We start from the raw sequence: 20,546 nt of genomic DNA, 5'->3' as shown, positions 1-20,546 counted from the left end.
GGGTCTGGGCTGGGGATTCGAACCCGCCACCTTAGGTGTACGTGGCTGGCGCCTTAGCTGGTTGAGCCTTTCTAGATTCTAAAAATGGGTTAAGACCTAAAAAGTCGTTATCCAGACATGCTGAAAAAGCCAAAAAATTAGGCAGATAATGTTGTGTGTTATCACTGATGAAGAGTCCATGGAACCCCCATCTCTGGTCTACTCTCTGATGACATTTTCTAATAAGGCAAAAAGGAGACACTATTCTTATATCCATTTCACATGTTGAAAGCACTAAAATCAGTTATTGCCTGGGCATGAAAGCATATGTCCGAACATAAATAAGTATATTTTTTAGAAACATTAGATGTGTAATACACGGCAGTCCGACAACAGGACATTTGCTGTGGCTTTGGCTTTATTTAAACTTGATGGGGTGTGCCACATTACGGAATACATAAAACAGTGGGCTCATTCCAACAGAAAATGACTCAGAACCAAACAAATAAGTTGAAATACACAAGGGGCATCTTTTCAGTATATAATTAAACAACCTCTTTTCATATCCTCAAACTCAGATTGGCAAGTACAATTGCAGTAATGGGTAAGCAGTAGTTCAGTGATTCTAGATTGCGTTTGTCTCAATTTAGAGGCCAGGAGATCAGAACGACAGAGCCAGGAGAGTAAGGTAACCGTGGCAAGACTAATAGATTATGTATTTAACTCATTTATCTTAGAAAAAATAAAAAAGAAGCTACAGGAGTTGGAAACTGTACTTTTACACCGTTTCCTTGCCTATGCTTAACTGCCACACTTCATTTTGAGTAGGAAAATTGTTTTCACCTTAAAATATTATAAAACTAGATACGGTCTACTGGCTCTAAAAAAGCTGAGCTCCATAATGTCTCCTTGAAAACAGATTCTGGTTTCTTATTTGTTTAATAAAAAGACAATAACCCTTAGGACAGGTGTCCTCAAACTACGGCCCACAGGCCACATGCAGCCCACCTAGGATATTTGTCCAGCCCGCTGCGTGTTTTTGCCACCACTGCCTGTCCTGCTTAGCAGCCGACTCGTCCCGGGGCCCGCAGTCTGGCCCTCCATCGGTCTGAGGGACAGTGAACTGGAGCCCTGTTTAAAAAGTTTGAGGACCCCTGCCTTAGGATTCCATGTGGTATTTGTGGAGACTCTGAGGAAAAGTAGTAAAAAGAAAAAAGCTAAGCTAACTAATTATAAATAAGCAGCACCCCAATTGTTCTCAAGTCTCATTATCACTTGGCTGTTACTTTACCAACACCTATCACTCCAATGTTGGCATCACTGACATATTTTTGGTGTGGGGAATGTTTGCGTTACCAAAATTATTTTTTTTACATTTTTTGAAGGACTGTAGGCCTAGCATTCATTTTTCTGTAGGGGAGTAGCTCTTGTTAGAAAATAGAAAAAATTTTAATGAGTATATGTTATCTTGAATGCACATCAAAATACTAACAGAAACCAGCATGTGATTATTTAAATGAAGTGGAAATAAACATTTCCCTAGTTGGGCCAAATATTCACCATCCTTTTTGTTCTCTATGAAGTGTTTTATGTATTTAGCAGTAAACTCAGTACTTTGAGATCCTAACAAAAGATTATTATATGCACATAGCTCTTGTTTGCTAGCACATAATTAAAACTGGCCAACACTTAATTATTTTATTGTACAACTTTATAGGATAACCCTATGGCAGTGTGTGGCAAGCAGCATTAAAAAGTCATGATAGAACTTAGGTAAATATAGTTAATATTTATAGAGTAGATTTATAGAATATTTAATATTTATAGTATTGAAAATAGGAAACAAAAGAAGACAAAAGATAATTTCCTTGGGATGGAAAAGTATGAGATATATTCATTTATATTTTAATAGTACTTGTTCTCCCTCAGCAAACGCATATACCTACACACACACACACACACACACATACACACACACACATTCATTTGTTCTGAGGATTTCAAAGGTTTTTCTAGAAAATGTAGATTCATTTACACAGTGTTGCTATAAATACAAAAAACAAAAATTGAAATTCTCCTTCCTTGCTTCCAGTGTGAATCACTAGTCTGTCTTTTCTCCATAACTCTTCCAACTGCTTAGAGGAGATGAGCTTATTTTCTCTGCCCTCCTGGTTCAAGGGGAAAACTATATCTCTGCTTTTGGCAACCAATAGGCCCCAGAGTTATTAGCAAATACATCTTGTGGCATGCTTTCTCAAAGCAAGATGAGATTTCCTCCTGGGTTTAATGCCCATCATCGCTTGGCCGCTCCACCAATGTAAATGCTTTTTCTTCCTTATCTGGAGCATCTGGTCCTCCATCCCCTCCCCCCCACACACACACCAAGGCAGCAAAATGTACAGCCTATTTGTTTTCACTAGACCCTCTTTTGCCTCTGGACACGTCCACATGCCCTTCCTTCTCCTGTCCAACAATCGTTTTCCCTTGAAAAATCCATCCCCATCCTGTTCTGTTAACTTTAATAAATCTTGTGTGGAGAAGGATCATGGACAAAATAGCACAGCACTGTTCTTTCTTATAAAGATTTACCTTAGGATTTTTTTCTGTTCAGCTATTCTTAGAACTTTATGAGGAGTATTAGTTATAGTTTGGATTCTTCACAGTCTCGTTCAGCAGGCACTGGTGCAAAATCATCAGATGAAGTAGTCAATGAGGTCGCTGGTGACATCTTGGGCAAACTTCCAAACAACTTTGACATTGAAGCTGCCATGAGGAGATACCCAACAACTTACACTCAGAGCATGAACACTGTACTTGTCCAAGAGATGGGCCGGTTCAATAAGTTGCTGCAGACCATAAGAGATTCATGCATTAATATTCAAAAAGCAATCAAGGTAAGGTAACATAAACTCCTAAATGATTGAATTATACACAGTATTCATTTATTTAGCAAATATTTCTTGGCCACAGATACTGTGTAAGGACTGTTCTTATTTCTGTAGATAGAAAAGAGAGAAAATAATGCCTGCCCTTGAGGAGCTCACAGAATGAGAGTTAATAAAGGGATGAGCAAGTATAAAGTGTGCTCCACGATGATAGTGTGCCAGCTAGGATGGGTGATGCATGCTCAGGGCACACAGCATGGTGAGGACCAGGAAAGGCAAAGTCCTCTGCCCTCACAGAGCTCTCATTTTAGTGACAGGGGGTTGGGGGGAAGAACAATTTAAAAATAAACAAATGCATATATAATTCCAGTAAGTGATAAGTTCTATGGAAAAAAATAAAACAAGATGGGGGTAGAGAATGATGGGTAAGAAGCTCTCTTAGTCAGATTGAGGAGTTGACCCTTGCACAGAAGTCACAGTGACATGAAGGGGCTGAAGGTGTGACATGTATAAAGCCAAGAGAAGAACAAGGTTTGTCTAGTTCAGGGACACAAAAATGGGGCTGGCCTGACCCGAGTGGAGTGAGCAAGAGAGGGACCATAGGACCAGAGAGAAGAAGGCAGAGGTCAGATCCTAATGGTGGTGTCAGCCATGGTTAAGGTCTTGAATTTTATTATAAGTATAAAGGTGAACGGATGCCTTCAGGGTGTTTTAAACAGTGAAGTGAAATGATCTATTTTATGTTTTTAAAAGTTTACTCTAACCACTGCAGAAAGGATTGTAGGAAATGAAAGTGCAGACAGAGACAATTACATGATTGAAGAAGTCCAGCTGACTTGGTCTCTTCTAGTCGTATTGGAGGTAGAGAGAAGTGGTTTTTTATGAGTTATTACTAAAAGAGGAGTCTATGAGGCTAGCTGAAAATTGATGTGGCTATGAGCAAGAGGGGGTCAAGGATAACTCCTAAATGTTTGGCCTAAGCAAATAGAAATTTTAGGAAAGGAGCTGGTTTGAGGGAGGAAATCAAGAATTGTGTTTTGATCATATTCATTTTCAAATGCCTGATAGACTCAGTGGAAAGATCAAGTTGCTATTAGATACAAGCTTTAGAGTTCAAGAGGGAAAGCAAGGCTGGTGATTAATTTCAGAGTCTGTAACATATTGTTTATACTCAGAAATAAAGTTTACATATTATCTCAAATATTTCGGTAGTATTGATGAGCATTGATAAATTTGCAGCACCAATTTCACCCACCCCAACCACCCAACTTATCTGACCTACTTATAATCTCATAATATTCTTTCACGATTGTCTTCATATTTCTCTAATTTGGAGGAAAATGTTTCAAATTTGAAAAAGCTGACTTGAAATGATATCTGTAACCAGTGTAGCAAAATAGGTCTATAAATTAGACTCACCTTTTTTCTTAATATGTTAGTGAAATGACCCAAATAATCTATCTGAGAAAATTCTGTGTCTCATTTTCTGGTGTAATACTAAAACCAGATGCACTTTTTAAAACTATGATCATAAAAATTATAATATTCAATATATAAAGAATAACTATTTGCCAAATATATAGGACAAAACCTATTTCTTATAGTTACATAAAAGGTAAATTACTGCAATAAATTTAGCAAAGGAACATGTTGAAACTATATATTTTTTAAAAGTCAAAGCTCTACTAAGAAACTTAAAACATAAATAAAAATGCATATTTTATTCTCAAATTACCAGAAATTCAATAATGTAAAAGCATCAATTAAAGACATAACAAAAGTGACCAAGAAAAAAAGAGACGTAACCAAAGGCCAATATCAATAATGGAAAGGAGGTCATCATAACACATGCTACAGTCTAAGAAATCTGTGGATATCTTGAAAACTTTATGCTAATTAATTTTAAAATGCAAATGAAATGGACAAATTCTTGGGAAAACATACGTTACCAAATTGACACAGGAAGAAATAGAAAACGTAATAGCATTTTGTGTGCTTAAAATTGAATGCACAGCTGAAAACTTTTCTCTCATGGTAAAAGCCTTCCTCTGGTATCTGTTAATTTTTGGTGATCTGCTTACATTTAGTGACAGAACATTACTGAGTTGAATGGATATGACATGAACGTGAGTGATTGCTAACCGTGGTCTTCACTGTAGTGTAATGTGTCTGGGCTGTTAGGTTAAGAAATATTCAGCATCATTAGTATTTCTTTTTCTTTTCTTTTTTTTCTTTTTTTTTTGTTGCAGTTTTTGGCCGGGGCTGGGTTTGAGCCCTTCGCCTCTGGCATATGGGGCCAGTGCCCTACTCCTGTGAACCACAGGCGCTGCCCCATTAGTATTTCTTTTGACCTGATTTTTCCTGTCTCCTTCCCAGAATGTAAAGGCTGGCTCTAGCATTCTGGGAGAAAAAAGGGGAAAAGAGTGCTCAGAGATCTCAGTCTCCAATATCCACACACTCATTTAATCCCTCTGATTTCAGTATAGTAACTTTGACCCCACTGGGCCTGGAATTTCCCATTCTAGAGATATCTGCATTTTTCTTTCCAGGTTACATTCAAGATTGTTAACATTTAGTTTTGGAGAAGACCTAAGAATGTCTTTTTTAAAGGAGGTTTCAAAAATCCTCCTCTCCTCACTTTCAGCAGTATACAGGGACTTTAATTCATAAGATTTAAGGGGTATTCTGCAGTGTATATCTGGTTGATTTGCAGCTATCTCCTCTGCCAATTTAGGTTTCTCCTGATCACTAAATCAACCACCAATAACCCACATACTTTCTAACTCAAAAATTGTGTTGTCATTATCCCTTTCCCTATATTTATTTCTGTACTTGTAGGCTTTTGCCTTCAAAAATAAATTCTTTTACTGTTGTTTTCGTGGAGGTTTGAGAAGGAGGCAAATGAAATGTGTAATCGAATTTACTCCAAAATCTTCTGCATATATCATATTTTCAACTATGGGAATAAAAATGACAATAACAATAGCCCAATTGAAAGATCAAATAGCTGGGAATTTTCAAGGGTCTCAAAACTTTAACACTTGTGTATTAGTAGTTCAAAATGGGAAAAGATCAATCAGATTTTACAATGAAATTCTAGGATATCTTAACTTTAAAAAGCATTTCATATAATTTTTTAACTCCATATTCATCACCACCCTTCTAAGAAGGCATAAAAACCAGCCTGGAAATGTAGCAAGCCCTATCTCTACAAAATATAGAAAAATTAGTCATGTGTGGTAATGTGCCCCTGTAGTTCTGGCTACTTGGGAGACTGACACAGGAGAATGGCTCATTATACATCATGAGCTCAGGAGTGTGAGCTTCTAGGGAGCTATGATGATGTCACTGCCCTCTACTCTGCATTATAGAGGGAGCCAATGTCTAATAAAAAAGGCAGGATGGAGATATATTACTTGTTTATTTAATAGACTCTGATTTCAAAGCTAGTGAGTAATCAAATATTAAGAAGATTTTTCTGTTAAAATTTGGTTAGATTAAAACTATTAAAATTTTAGTTCAAAGAATTCATGACCATGAATTTTTTGTGAGCAAAAGCAAATATCTTCATTTTTTCTCTTTTTGCCTTATGACTCAATCTTAATCACACTTATAACAAAGGATAATTGTGAAGAAGGCATTTTTAAAAGGGGCTGTTCATAATCTATACATCATGTTAACCAAAGTTAAATGTGTTTCAGGGGCTTGTAGTGATGTCTACAGATCTTGAAGAAGTGGTTAGTAGCATTTTGAATGTCAAAATTCCAGGAATGTGGATGGGTAAATCTTACCCGAGTCTTAAACCGCTTGGCAGTTATGTGAACGACTTCCTTGCAAGGCTAAAATTCTTGCAGGTGAGTTCATCCAAATGATCTTAAATTGTTAAGTTTTATTTTCTTCTTCAGAATGCCTACTGCAATGAGTTGTGCTCTCCAGTTTCTCTACTCATCCCAGGCACAAGTGGCTACTACTAAATATTTCCTGTAGTGTATATAATGGTTACATTGACCTGTCAAAATACTAGTATGGAAAGTAAATCTCTGAAAGCATTCATTTCAAGAAAGCCAGACATTCAAATGAGTGACATTTAAAGGGAGAAAATATCTAGCTTTGTTGATTTTTCCATTAAATATTTACCATTAAAATAGATGCCTATGGCAAACATCTTAGAAAGCCAGTCAAGCTACTAGAAAGGAGAATTATTTCTCCATTGCCCAGCACTTTTCTGGATCATGAAATCACTAGATTGCTGATTCAGCCCAAGTAAGTAACGATCACGGCGGCTAATTGTCTTGGAAATGTCGAGTGGGCAGAAGCCTATCTCCTAATTATCTGATAATATTGGTGCTTAACTATGTTCTTATGAACAGTTATATACATTTAGAAGTATCACTTAATTTCCTAGATACTATACATAATTCATCAAAAACTATCTGTTAGGAAATTTCTGCAGGGATAAAATGACTAAACTACCTTTTCATAATATAGGCCTTCCATTGTACTAGAGTTGATACTAAAGCATTAAAATTGTTGTTGAAAGACGAGGTCCTACTTTGGGCTCTTACAGGGAAAAGCTTTCAAATTCATTTCTTCAGACTGACTTGTGTCATTTACTATTTAGTTAAAGTCAGTTTTCAACTACCTTTCCATTAGAATCTATGATCTGAACAGAGAAGTAAGGTAGCTTGACATTACTAAAGACTCCAGGTGTCCTCAAACTACAGGGGCCACATGCGGCCCACCGAGGACATTTATCTGGCCCACCAGGTGTTTTTGCCACCACTGCCTGTCCTGTTTAGCAGCCGACTTGTCCCGGGGCCTGTAGTCCAGCCCGCCAATGGTCTGAGGGACAGCAAACTGGTCCCCTGTTTAAAAAGTTTAAGGACCCCTGCAAGCTCTCACTTCCCAGCTTGTTCCAGGAGTTCCTTATACAATATTGTGTTCCCACATGTTGGATTTTATTGTATTTTAATGAAGTAGGAGGAGAACCCTCAGAGCAATATTCTACTATGTACTAATAATTAGGAAAAAAAAGTGAAAAATATTATCATATGAGTGGACTTTGTAGAATCACTTATTCTAATCAACTATATGATACATTGTACAACAATATATATTAGATGTTCATTATTGTACATCTGAAAGAACCATTGGGGGGGAATAGACATTTACATCTGCGTTCATGCTCATTGTAAATCAAAAGCTGATATAATGGACATGAATTTGAAATAAAAAAATAAAACACTGAATATGTTACTTATTTTTAAACCTTGAGAGTATGGCCTGTTACTCCACAGAGATCTTTTATAGTTTATCTAAAAAATAATAAGTGTATTTGGACAAATTTTATTAAGCAATGTTGTATTCAAAAGTTGGAAGGCTCTATGTTAGGACACTTGTGTTTTACACCATAGCAATGGTACGAGGTCGGCCCTCCCCCTGTCTTCTGGCTGTCTGGCTTCTTCTTCACACAAGCCTTCCTGACGGGCGCCCAGCAGAACTATGCCAGGAAACACACTATTCCCATTGATCTTCTTGGGTTTGACTATGAAGTGATGGATGACAAAGAGTATAAGAATGCTCCTGATGACGGTAAGTACAGCGACAGATTGAGTGGCCACATATCTGGCCCTGAACGAAAACAACATTCTTGCTTACTTTCCTCAGCTGTTAAAAAAAGTAGTAACTGTATATGCAACTACACTCAAATTATTGAGAAAAATTTATGGAGAGACAGAGTGAACATGAGAGCCAGTGAGAGAGGAGAGGAGAGGAGAGGGAAGAGAAAAGAGAAAGAATGAGTGCAAATAGGGGAAGAAAATGGAAACACAAGATAAATCTGGATAAATAGTATATGTCCTTTGTACTGCTGTTTTGTTTTGCTTTGTTTTGCAAAATCTTGTAAGTTAGCAACTATTTCTAATAAGCTAAGAAGAAAATAACCCTCAAATTAATGGCACATGGGATAATCAACTATAATCTCAGTTAGTCTTGGGGAATCTGGATGCTATAGCCCTGAAAAGAAGGCAGTTTCTCCAGAGCCCTTGAAGACTGCACCTCCGCAGACTCCTAAAATCTGTGTCCTTTCCTGTGACATCCACCATACCAAAACTCACAGCTAATAAGAACATTTATTTGTTGATTGTGAGGGAATCTTTATTTATTTATTTATTTATTTATTTATTTATTTTATTTTTATTTTTTTGAGACAGAGTCTCAAACTGTTGCCCTGGGTAGAGTGCAGACGTCACAGCTCACAGCAACCTCAAACTCCTGGGCTTAAGCGATTCTCCTGCCTCAGACTCCCGAGTAGCTGGGACTACAGGCGCCTGACATAGCGCCCTGCTATTTGTTTTGTTGCAGTTGTCATTGTTGTTTTAGCTGGCCTGGGCCAGGTTCAAACCTGCCAGCCGCAGTGTACATGGCCAGCCCCTGCCCACTGAGCTATGGGTGCCACCAGTAATCTTTATTTTTTTAATGGATTGTTTGTCTTGCAATACTTTGTGGCTACCCTGATGTTTTATTTCAAAGTTAGTGGACAGGGCCACTACTTTTAAATTATTTTTATTATTTTTAAATGCTGTATATTCCAGAATTTTACAAAAACGGTGCTGTCTTTAAGAAAATGAATTTCCTCTCTAATGACTGTTAATGAGTACTGCTTATTAACGTGCCAAAGTCTCTGCTTCCTCACTCCTCACTGAGTGGTGGACTCCCTGGCTGGCTCTATCGGGCATTGGAGATAGCACCAGAGAACCATTCAGAGCCCTGTCCCTCAGCTACTGTATACTCTAGTGGGAGTACTAATGAGTAGTCATATAATCACAGCAGGTGTGCGATGGTCACATTACTGTGCCCGGTGGTTTTACTTTAAATTGATTGTCAGGAATCTCAAGGGGGTTGGTAACACTATGGAGCAGGCATCCTCAAACCACGGCCCACAGGCCACATGTGGCTGGCCGAGGACATTTATCCCGCCCACCGGGTGTTTTTGCCGCCGCTGCCTGTCCTTTTAAACTATAGTCCAGCCCTCCAGTGGTCTGAGGGACAGTGAACTGGCCCCTGTTTAAAAAGTTTGAGGCCCTCTGCTATGGAGCAACCCAACTACTATTCCCTGAGAATTTGCTTTCCTACTCTCAAAATGACCACTTTGCCTTCTTTGGTCCTCCTTCTGCCCTCACCTCTCACCTCTGATTCTTCATGAAAAAATAAAAATCTGTCAGAAGAGAGCTCTTGGTACTATCCGTCCATACTTGCACCATTGAGAAATCAGATCCCATGTTCTTCTTCTCAAGGGTTTTACTCTTTGTGCCCGTTCTTTCCAGAATCAACGATGTCTCTCTCATTAGTGGACAGTTCCTATCAACTTGCAACATGCTCTAGAATCTCTCCTCTTAAAACAAACCTGTGACCAATTCCAGTTGTCTTAATATCCCTGTCTGTCCAGCTACAGCTCCCTCTTGTAGCAAAATTTCTCAAAAGAACTGTCTTTACAATTCTCCCAGCTGCGTCCAGGTTCCCACTTCCTGTTTTCTATGTGTCCTCTCTAATCAACTGTCTGTTCTTTTAAGTTACTGACAACTTCCATGTTGACAAATCCACGAATTCTCTGCTGTCTTCATCTTTACGTCTTAGAGATTTTCACCAGTTGCCAACATTGTCTTTCTTCTCCCTTTGTTTCCAGGAGATCCCACTCCTGATTTTCTCTCTCTCTCTGGCCACATCCATGCTTCTTGGCTGGCTTAGGCTCCTTTAAATACTGGAATTTGCAAAGATTCAGTCCCGGGACTGTTTCTCTTTTCTAACTGCTGCTTCTCCCCACATGGCCGATTCCTGTTTTTTATCTTTAAATGTTATCTCCTTGCTGACATCTTCCAAATGTCAATCTCCAATCTCTCCTCCAAGGTCCAAATATCTACATCCAACTGTCACCCTGACATCTCCTCTTTAGCGTGTCCTAGATATGTACAACTGAAGTAATTTCAGTAGGTAACACCAGCCAGCTAGAAACCCGTGAGTTCTTTCTTCTTCATTCTGCTGGGGCTTTTTACGCTCTCATCAAGAGTACTTGCTCACCCACAGTCCTCCCTACGGCCACTGCCACATATACAGTATTCCTTAATTTGTATAGAAGCCACAGAAATTTTTTCAAAAATGTAGACAGATTATGTCAGCTAAATGAGTTAAAACAAATGTCATTTTTCCCTTTGTGGTTTGAATAAAGTCCAGCCCCTTCCCATGACTGGGGCAAGGCTCCTCCTAGTGCCAATACGCTCAGGGCATGCTGACCTCCAGCTCCCCGAACCCCTCAGTCTTTCCCTCCTGGGGCTGCCTGTCCATGCTGTTCCTAAGCCCAGACCTGGCATGGTGCACACTTCCCAACCTTCAGGTCATCAGAAGGAACCTCCCTAAGCATTCTATCTGTTGAGCGCACACACACTGCACTTCCTCATTCTCTCCTGCAACTCTCTTTGTTAACTTGAACACATTAGTCACACCTGTAATACCTTTATGTGTGTCCCTCCTTAGTGTTTCTTCTCCCCACTACAATACAAATGCCAAGAGAGTGGTGACCTTGTTGTCTGGACCCCTTCCTTCCTCGGTGCCTCTCAGCCTGTCTAGCACACGTCCAATGCTGCTGTAGAAATTCCAAGTCATGCTGCTTGAATTCACTAGGAATTCTGGAATCTAATCCAAACTTCTTAAGCTACATTTTATTCCAATCTTTAATAAACAGTTTTGTTGCAGAAACACATTTAAGAACAATCCATAAAAGGGGTAAAGGATCATTGGGACATGTGATATTAATATCTTAAAACTATTTTTGTCCCAACCATAGGTGCCTAACTCATCGTTAATCTGGCCATTTATTCAGGATCCCTTTATTCTTAGCACTTTTAGCATCTTTCTGAATATCTCAGGGAAACTTAACAACTTTCTGCTAAGTTATTTAGTTTATTTTTTCCTTAGTAGTTTTTAAAAATTCTTTCCCCATACAGCTGATTATAAAGTCATAAAATATATTAATAAAAAAAGTTTATGCCTTGCCCTTATAAAATTTAAAATATAGTTAGATAAATTTAGGACATATCAAGATGGATAGATAATTTGGTTCAAAGTAAATATTTGAGAAGGGAGGAGGAAAGGGGTGTGTAAGTTGGGCAAAGGCAAACCAAGGGAAGGGCGTGGACACTAGCTGTGGCTTGCTCTGTGCCGCTGCCGGGTTTCAGAAATAGCTCAGTCCTGACCTTTAATCCCCACAACAACCCTGTGGCACAGATACTGCTACTATCCACATTATACAGAGGTGGAAACTAAGGCTGAGAAAGGCGAAGTAACTTGTCCAAGGCCTCAACCCCAGGCCATCTGGCTGTCTTGCCCAGCTGCTTTCCCAGGGGTCTACTGAGGATGTTGGTAGAAGTAGATGTTTGAAAATATATTTCTCAAGGAAATTTTTCTGGAAGAAGCTAGGGTTAATTCTCAAGTATTTAATTCAGATGCAAGAAACTTTTTCTAAGTTTTTTCATATCATTAGAAGGCAGAAGTGGCATTTAGATTGAAGTCTGAGTAGGACTGAAGTTGTCTCTCAGAGTTTATGTTTTTAAACTTGGCTAAAAGATTCTAGCATTGCCCGAAGTTTATAAACTAGCTAATACCCAAGATCAAACTACTGAATTGCCCATCATCAAACCATGAACCTTTGGCTATGCCCAGTGACTTTTTTTTTTACAATGATTTACTAATTTAGCCCACAAAATCTCTTATTAAACGAGGTCAGCTATTGAAAACCCCAAATTACCTTGAAAACAATAAATATAAAGCTCCACTTATTAAAGGATTAATAAAGACCATTTAGTGTTCCAAGATCAGACAGTAAAGAGTAGTCATCAGCTAAATAAACCATTTAACTGACTACCAAAGTGTTGACCCAGGCTTAATTTATAACAGCTGATAGATTTTCACTAAATTGTTAATTCTATTATTTTGTACACAAACATGTGTACACATTTTCACCAATAAACACACATATCCACAGGTTAGCCTTTTTCTCATTCCAGTTTATTTTCTTTTCAACTTAGCTAGTTACCAGGAAAAAAGAAGTAAGAATCAATGAAAAATAAATGAGATTTTCCCCCAAGAAATTGTTTTTTTCCAGGATAATGGGGGAGGTACATAGACGCCACTTGGTGCAGCTTAGGTTAGAACTCAAGTTTCTTCCTTTCCAATCTCTGCCCTTCACTGTGTCTCTCTCCTCTACATACTTTAGTGTGTGCTTGTTGCTAGGTTCTGGGGCTCAAAGATATCACCCTTATTTACCTAACATTAAATTAAAGGTTACTTTAAGACTACCGAGCCATTGGAATTTTACTTGGTATTTGGCATTGAATATTGTAGATGTGTGTCCATAACACCTGTGCTGAGGACTGGCACGTGGCCTGTTAGGCCTGGAGCCACACAGCAGGGGAGCAGTGAGTGAGCAAAGCTGCATCTGTGCTTACAGCTGCTCCTCACCACTGGGGTCACCACCTGAGCTCCAGGGCCCGTCTGATCAGCAGCTGCCTTAGATCTCACAGCAGCACCGACTCTTACTATAAAATGCACGTGTGAGGAATCTAGGTTGCACCATCTTTGTGAGAATTTAATGCATACCCCCTTAACCAGCCGTGGAAAACCGTCTTCCGTGAAACTGGTCCCTGGTGCTTAAAGGTTGGGCACCTCTGTTCTAGATGTATTTATCTAAGATTCCTCTTATCTGAATTGCTGGCTACCACAAGTGACTGACGGTCATAAATTAAGAACACTGTATAGCATGAGGGGAAGCAGACAATAGTGAACAAAGCAGGGACTGGAGAACCTGTAGCCAACACTGTGCAGACCACCTCACAGATGCCAGAAGGTGTGGCTCACAGAGTGAGGTGTGTTTTCATTATGACCCTTACTGGCCACAAGAAATAAAAGTGTATTTGAATACCTTCATCATATTTCCTATATAATTGTTGGCGTGGAAGGAAATTTTGTCCCTGTCACCACTTTCCTAGGTGTTGAAATCAACTCTTCTGTCTACGCTCATTGATGTCATTGTTCTTTCCAAGTGAGTAATAAATACGTGACTGGTTAGAGGCAGAGATTTATTGAGTCATGCTGACAAGATATTAAAGCTCCCGTGGACTTGTGTGGGGGCTCTCCTCTGTCCACATTTCTATTTAGTATTATGGTTTCCCTCCTTTCCTTCTTCTGACGGTTCTGTGACTGGTGGGCAGGACTTAGAGCTAGCCAGAGAGGTCAGGATGCAGGGCATGTTCTGCGCACCCCCAACATCACCCCAAGATGGAGGTGCATTTTGCAATTGCACTTTATCAGAATTATACACTGGCAGTTACTGGGCAAGTACTTTGTCAATTACTAGGACTAATATTTTACTCCAACTTATTCTTTCCATCAGTTAAAACCTAGAGGGGACAAAGGTTAAGTCTTCCCCCAACACCCATCACTGAACTATGTACATGGGGCTGTTTACAGTCAACTATGATTAAAATAAAATTTAGAACTCACATTTCAAGTGTTTGATAGCCACATGTAGCTACTGGCTACCATATTGGAAAACACAGATACAGAACCTTTCCATCACTGCAAAAAGTCCTCTTGGACAGCACTGCTCAAAGGATTTTTATCTCCTCTACAAAGCACTTTCAGAGTCAGCTTACAGCTGATCTGAGTCTAACTCTACAAGGCAGGCAAAGCAGGCATTATTGTTTTACAACCATTTTTCAGGTTCTCCAGATGACACAACTGGTTCTGAGGTTAAATGAATTGCTTAAGTTCACACAGCAAATTGGAACTAAAACCTTGGTCTAAGTTCCACATTGCTTCTCTTGATATCTGTACAATAATTACAGTAACTTTTTCTGTGCTGATATCTATATTCAATCCCTGAGGCTTATCAACATGTAGAGCCAAAGGAAGGGACTCATCTTTCTTTAATTTCCTAATTTGTCCTCTTCTTCAGCTGTTAGGATATGACATCACATTCATCTACTTGTCCTTTCATTATACAGACTGAGGTCTTGGAAGTGAGAATAAATTCTAAAAGGCTAGGAGAATTTTAACTTTTATCATATTAGCAATTTGCAGAAGAGTACTTCGTTCATATGCTAGCCACTGGATCCTTGTAATTAGCACGTTTTGTTTTGGCTTTTTTTTTTTTTAAGATTTCATGGTTTCTGACAACATAGTACAATCACTGCCCAATTAAAAATATAAATTGATAATGTTCCCACATACTGAGGACTTCCCGAAGACTAGTTTAAAATTCCTTTCCATTTTTGTCTTCCACATCTGATTTTACTATATTGCATTACTAAGCAGTGTATAGATGTTCTGGATATATGGATGTTTGAACACTCAGGAGACTACTTTCATTTTAGAGCAACCCTTAGGATGCTAATGTAGTTACCACTGCCAGAGTATTCACATATAGAAATTTCAGATTCAAAATTCAATCAATATGCATGTTTAAAGTATATTGACCTGTTTCTTTCATATGTAGGTGTTTTCATTCATGGATTATTTCTGGATGGAGCCTCCTGGAATAGAAAGATCAAGAAACTTGCAGAATCATACCCCAAAATTCTCTACGATACAGTACCTGTGGTTAGTAAATTCTAATGATACATATATGGGAGACCACTTTCTTTCATACGTAAAGTAGCCCATGTGTACACCTATATACACACGTGTGGTCAATTCTTGTTACTCATGGAAAGTATGTTCGATAAGGTTGTTGCTGACACTGGATTGATGAACACTGAACCGTCGCTCCCAGAGGAAAGGCGGGGTTGAGTTTCTCCAGTCGCATTTTTGTTAGCTGACTGATACATGGCCTTGTTTTACTCTATTTAAATACATCTTATTCAGTAACATTAACTCATGGCCAAAATACTATGAGCTTCATTGAGGCATGACCTAGTATTTTTCTCCACAAGGCACATCAGCCTTTCTGCATTTACAACACCAGCCAGCACTGCCATGTTACACTTGGGAGCCATTTTAAACAGTGAAATCGCAAACAAAAAGCACAACAATGTGAAAAACTTGGCACTAAATAGACCGTGAAAAAGGACACTTGTTTACAGTTATGAGAGGAAACAAGAAAGCAGAGCCTCACTTGGTTCAGCCCTAGCTGGGAACACGTGGGTCACATGACTCAAGTCTTTTGACGCTGTCAGTGTTTGCCAAGGACCATGAGAGTGCTGTGAGCGAGTTTAGAAGTAAATTTTGGTGAGTAGACAAATTTGCAAATATGGAATCCACCAATAAAATCAACAGTATATATGTATATACATACACACATATGTGATTATATGTTTTCTCTTATATATACTCTGCCCTACAAATCTGGAGTTTGCAGACTAAAAGATTACTATATGAAAACCATCTGTGAAGAAAGCTCTATTTACTAGGCACCTATCTTTAGCAGAGCAGATTAAACTATGTAATTGTTTCCCTCTGTAACTGCATCCTGAGAAAATAGCTAGAGATATTTATTCTTGGACAATCTGAAGGGTAGGTCTGGGACGGTATGAAAAAATTTAGACTGTGGATTTACACGAACTGTTTGTGGGACTTGGGGAGCAGCTGAGACAGGTAAAAAGTCCTTCAGAGCAGCTGTAACAGGCAAGGTGAAGGGCCAGCTGACAGCCAGTTATGAGAAACCCATTTATATACTAAAATACTGTGGGCAGAAGATGACTAAAATACGAAACCCAACTGAGAGTCACAAGGGCAAATAAATGTTTTCAATCCAGGAATTGATTGGGATTTAGGTGTTTTTTTTTTTTTTTAAATCTTCCACATGAAAACTCTAAAGTAGCTTCCAGTGAGCAAAAGAAGAAACTTATAAATGGATAATGAGTCACCTGAATAAGGAAGTCAGCTGGTAAGAAATAAAAAATTCCCCAAAAAGAAATAAAAATTCTCATTAGAAAAATCTACTTGAATTGAAATTATCAATATCTGCAAGTGCTCTGAATCTCAAAATTGTAGCTAATATCTATAAAACTCCTTTATGTATCTTCTGACAATCTGATCCCACTATTTGTGTGGGAGGAGACAAAACTGGATCCTCATAAACTCATTCATACGATTTGTGTTTTGACCTGACAAACACAAAAGAGAGCTCTGAACAATGGGGCTTTCAAGTCCTACCTGTCACCTCAGGAACTGCTACTTCTAGAACAATGAGTTATTTCTAAAACATCTTTCTAATCAGTTTATATACGCAAAGACTAACTTACTACAAAATCTTAGTACCGGTAAGGTTCAATAATAATCTATATGCTTAACATTCTGGAAACTTAGCTAATGAGTCTAGAATAAATTTGAGTATATTATAGTTCTGAAAGAAATAAAATGATGTTTCAAAACAGCATAGTAAACATAGTTGGGTTTTTTTTTGAGGCGAAATCTCACTTTGTTGCCTCAGTAGAGTGCAGTTGCATCACAGCTCACAGTAACCTCAAACTCTTGGGCTCAAGCTATTCTCATGCCTCAGCCTCCCATGTAGTTGGAACTATAGACACCCCACCACAACGCCTGGCTATTTTTGTTGTTGTTGTTGCAGTTGTCATTTTCGTTTTAGCAGGCCCATGCCAGGTTCGAACCTGCCAGCCTTGGTGTATGTGGCTGGCGCTATAACCACTGTGCTATGGCACCAAGCCAAATTGCTTTTAAAATAGTCTCCTAAAATGGGAAGGTGCTCTAGTTACATTGTTGTTACTAAAAATCCCTCCAGATCTTTTTGAGACTGGCTTTCACAATTAATGCAGCACGAGTATCAGTGGTGGTCATCCTCTCCTTTCAAAGTACACCTGATTAGGTGTTGTAACAAGCACCAAAAATCATCCTTAGATAAGTATAGTGCAGAGGTGATAAACAGGTCAGGTGGATAATTTATTTTAAGAGACAGAGTCTCACTTTATTGCCCTTGGTAGAGTGCTGTGGCGTCACAGCTCACAGCAACCTCCAATTCCTGGGCTTAGGTGATTCTCTTGCCTCAGCCTCCCGGGTAGCTGGGACTACAGGCGCCCACCACGACACCCAGCTATTTTTTTGTTACAGTTTGGCCAGGGCTGGGTTTGAACCCACCACCCTCGGTATATGGGGCCAGCACCTTACTTACTGAGCCACAGGGGCCACCCTGGATAATGTTTTTTGATAGTGTAGGTGAAAACTATTTTTTCTCATTCAGTTTCTAAACTGATTTTTCTCATTTAGTTTCTAAAGTTAGTTATAAGAGCTCTAAAAGTAAGTTTTGAGCAATTACAGCACTACTGACAATAGTAAAATATATTTGGGCAACAGAAATTCACAGACAACCTTACTCTGAGAATACCACAGTTGGCTCAGATGCATAGTACACGTTAAGTATGATGGCCTTGACTTAAAGAGGTATTATGCACTTTCTTGCAGATGTGGCTAAAGCCCTGTAAGAAGGCAGACATACCAAAACGACCAAGTTATGTTGCTCCATTGTATAAGACAAGTGAACGAAGAGGAACTTTATCCACTACTGGCCATTCTACAAATTTTGTGATTGCCATGACTCTTCCCTCTGACCAACCCAAGGAGCACTGGATTGGACGGGGCGTAGCATTGTTATGTCAACTTAATTCATAACCAGGCAATGTCATTTCCTTGTTCTTATTTCTGGTTAGATGGTTGAGTAGAAAGTATATTTTACTGTTTAAACAATTTCTTTGGTTTAAATAAATTTGACTAAAGTTACACTTAATTATGAATTTACTTATGTGAAAATGCCAATAATTTTAAATGATTCACATTTCAATGTAAGAAAATGTTCTGAAATAAAGACTAAAGAAAACACAGTGGTATATTTGCTTACTGTTTTTGAGTAACTTTATTTTGGGAGAGTTCCATAAGCATTAGGAACATACATAAAATGACACACCACTGTTGACAATGAAAAAAACCCAGCATTTGATCATTTCCAGCTTTATAAATTTTTAAAAAATGATTCAGTTACAACAAAAAAAAAAGTTTAGATATTTCAGCAAGTATCACCTTGCAGGACCATAATCACATTTAAGCCACTGACTTACTGTTAATGGAAAAAATTCACACTGTATCTAGTTACTATAGTATTTCTAAGCATAATCACAGCTGATTGAATGCAATGTGATATACACCAAAATTCATACGGATGTCACACAGTGACAGCATTGTACAAGTAACATTAATGATCTCCAACAAACACATGTTAAATTGACTAGTCAAGCTAAATGGAATGTTGGAGCCAAACAGAAATGTAGTGGAATTCAGATTGTCTATTAAGACTTGAAACTATACATTAGAATGATGTAAAAACTAAATACTGGTGGAACCCTAAGAAAATACTAGCAGCAACTGGTACAGCCCTCTGAAAAGATTTTAAAAATCTAGCAAACAAAGATAATACCATTTTTGAGAGAATATAAAAACTTTATATAGTTCAGCATAACCCATTTGCTTTAAACCAGGCATTTATTTTAAAACTAGTAGTATATTCCAGCTATTGGTTTTATACAAGTTTTTAAATGAAGATTTAATGCTGGAATGCAGAATTCTCCTTGGGTATAAAAACCAAAAATGAACTATAAATACATCTTGGTTCAGAAATCAAGACATTTGAATTACTTAAAATTGGCAGTACTAAATAAAATATCAGCACCTTTTAGCTAGGTTGCTTGTAGGGCCAAGCAATGAGATGAGGACTGTCCTAATTCAGTGCCCAATGCTGAAAATAATCCATGTATCAAACTGCTACTTATTACCAGGAGGCCATAGAGAATTCAGAAATAAGTTTTCAAATTCAAACATAAATTAAAGAAATAACACCACCTAGGCTCCCTTGCTTACAGCGTAAAGAATAAACACTGGCAATAATCTATTAATACCTGGGTGCATGTGCTGCCCTCAAAATTCTATTCTGTTTTGTTTTAAAGTTCATAGAGTAAGAGGAAAGCAACAGGAGAAAAGAGGACAACTAAATGCAATATTTTAAATGGAATGGAAGAGTTTGGCTCTTATATATTTGAACAAGATTTTTAAAGCAGCTACAAGCAGATTAAAACAAAGCTAGCTGCACACAGTTCAAATACAGTTCACCTGGCGTAAATGAAGACCTATGGCGCAAGACAGAAACAGAAAGCTACATGCATATGACTAATACTACCAATTAGTAAGTCAAAATTCAGGATAAACATAGCTTGCACTTCTCACAAATAATTCGCAACTATGGTAGGGCACCTAAAAAAGAGACTAATCCTTGCCAGGCACCAAAAGCATATCTTGGCACAAAATGATCAAGTGATTCCAGCTTAGTCATTTAAATGGTATCTTCCAAGTCACTTGGTACCATGTCGGCCACGGTATCAATGGAGTTTACTCTAGTAACTGTTTTGACACTACATGTACAGATTTATCGACATGGTAAACTTGGATTTTCTGCCTTACCGCCTTTCTGTCAGTCACAGCATGTGCTCTTGGTTCTAATGCCAAACTGGTAAACCAGTGTGAATACCCAGAACTTAAATTTCCCAATTAACTAGTTGGTACTTTTAAAGTAAGAAAATCTACTATTTAGACCACATTTGGGTTGATTTCTTTGATATGAGGGTTACAATT

The 20,546-nt window shown here is 38.3% G+C and overlaps 1 protein-coding gene across 1 annotated transcript in view; it reads left to right on the top strand.

The window, feature by feature from the left end:
• DNAH7 (dynein axonemal heavy chain 7) overlaps positions 1-18,744 on the top strand; it is a 272,843-nt gene extending 254,099 nt beyond the window's left edge. Inside the window, exons 60-64 of the mRNA XM_003796072.2 lie at positions 2,643-2,873; positions 6,566-6,718; positions 8,279-8,456; positions 15,412-15,515; positions 18,333-18,744. Of these exons, the coding sequence (XP_003796120.1) occupies positions 2,643-2,873; positions 6,566-6,718; positions 8,279-8,456; positions 15,412-15,515; positions 18,333-18,539 (873 nt within the window). The 3' untranslated portion in view covers positions 18,540-18,744. The remainder of the gene's footprint in view (positions 1-2,642; positions 2,874-6,565; positions 6,719-8,278; positions 8,457-15,411; positions 15,516-18,332) is intronic.
• The last annotated feature ends 1,802 nt before the right edge of the window (positions 18,745-20,546 follow it).

This window comes from Otolemur garnettii, unplaced genomic scaffold (assembly GCF_000181295.1).
Source record: "Otolemur garnettii isolate 467f Iridium unplaced genomic scaffold, OtoGar3 scaffold00100, whole genome shotgun sequence".
In the NCBI taxonomy this organism is placed as follows: domain Eukaryota; kingdom Metazoa; phylum Chordata; class Mammalia; order Primates; family Galagidae; genus Otolemur; species Otolemur garnettii.
This window is presented reverse-complemented; position numbering and strand designations above follow the sequence as displayed.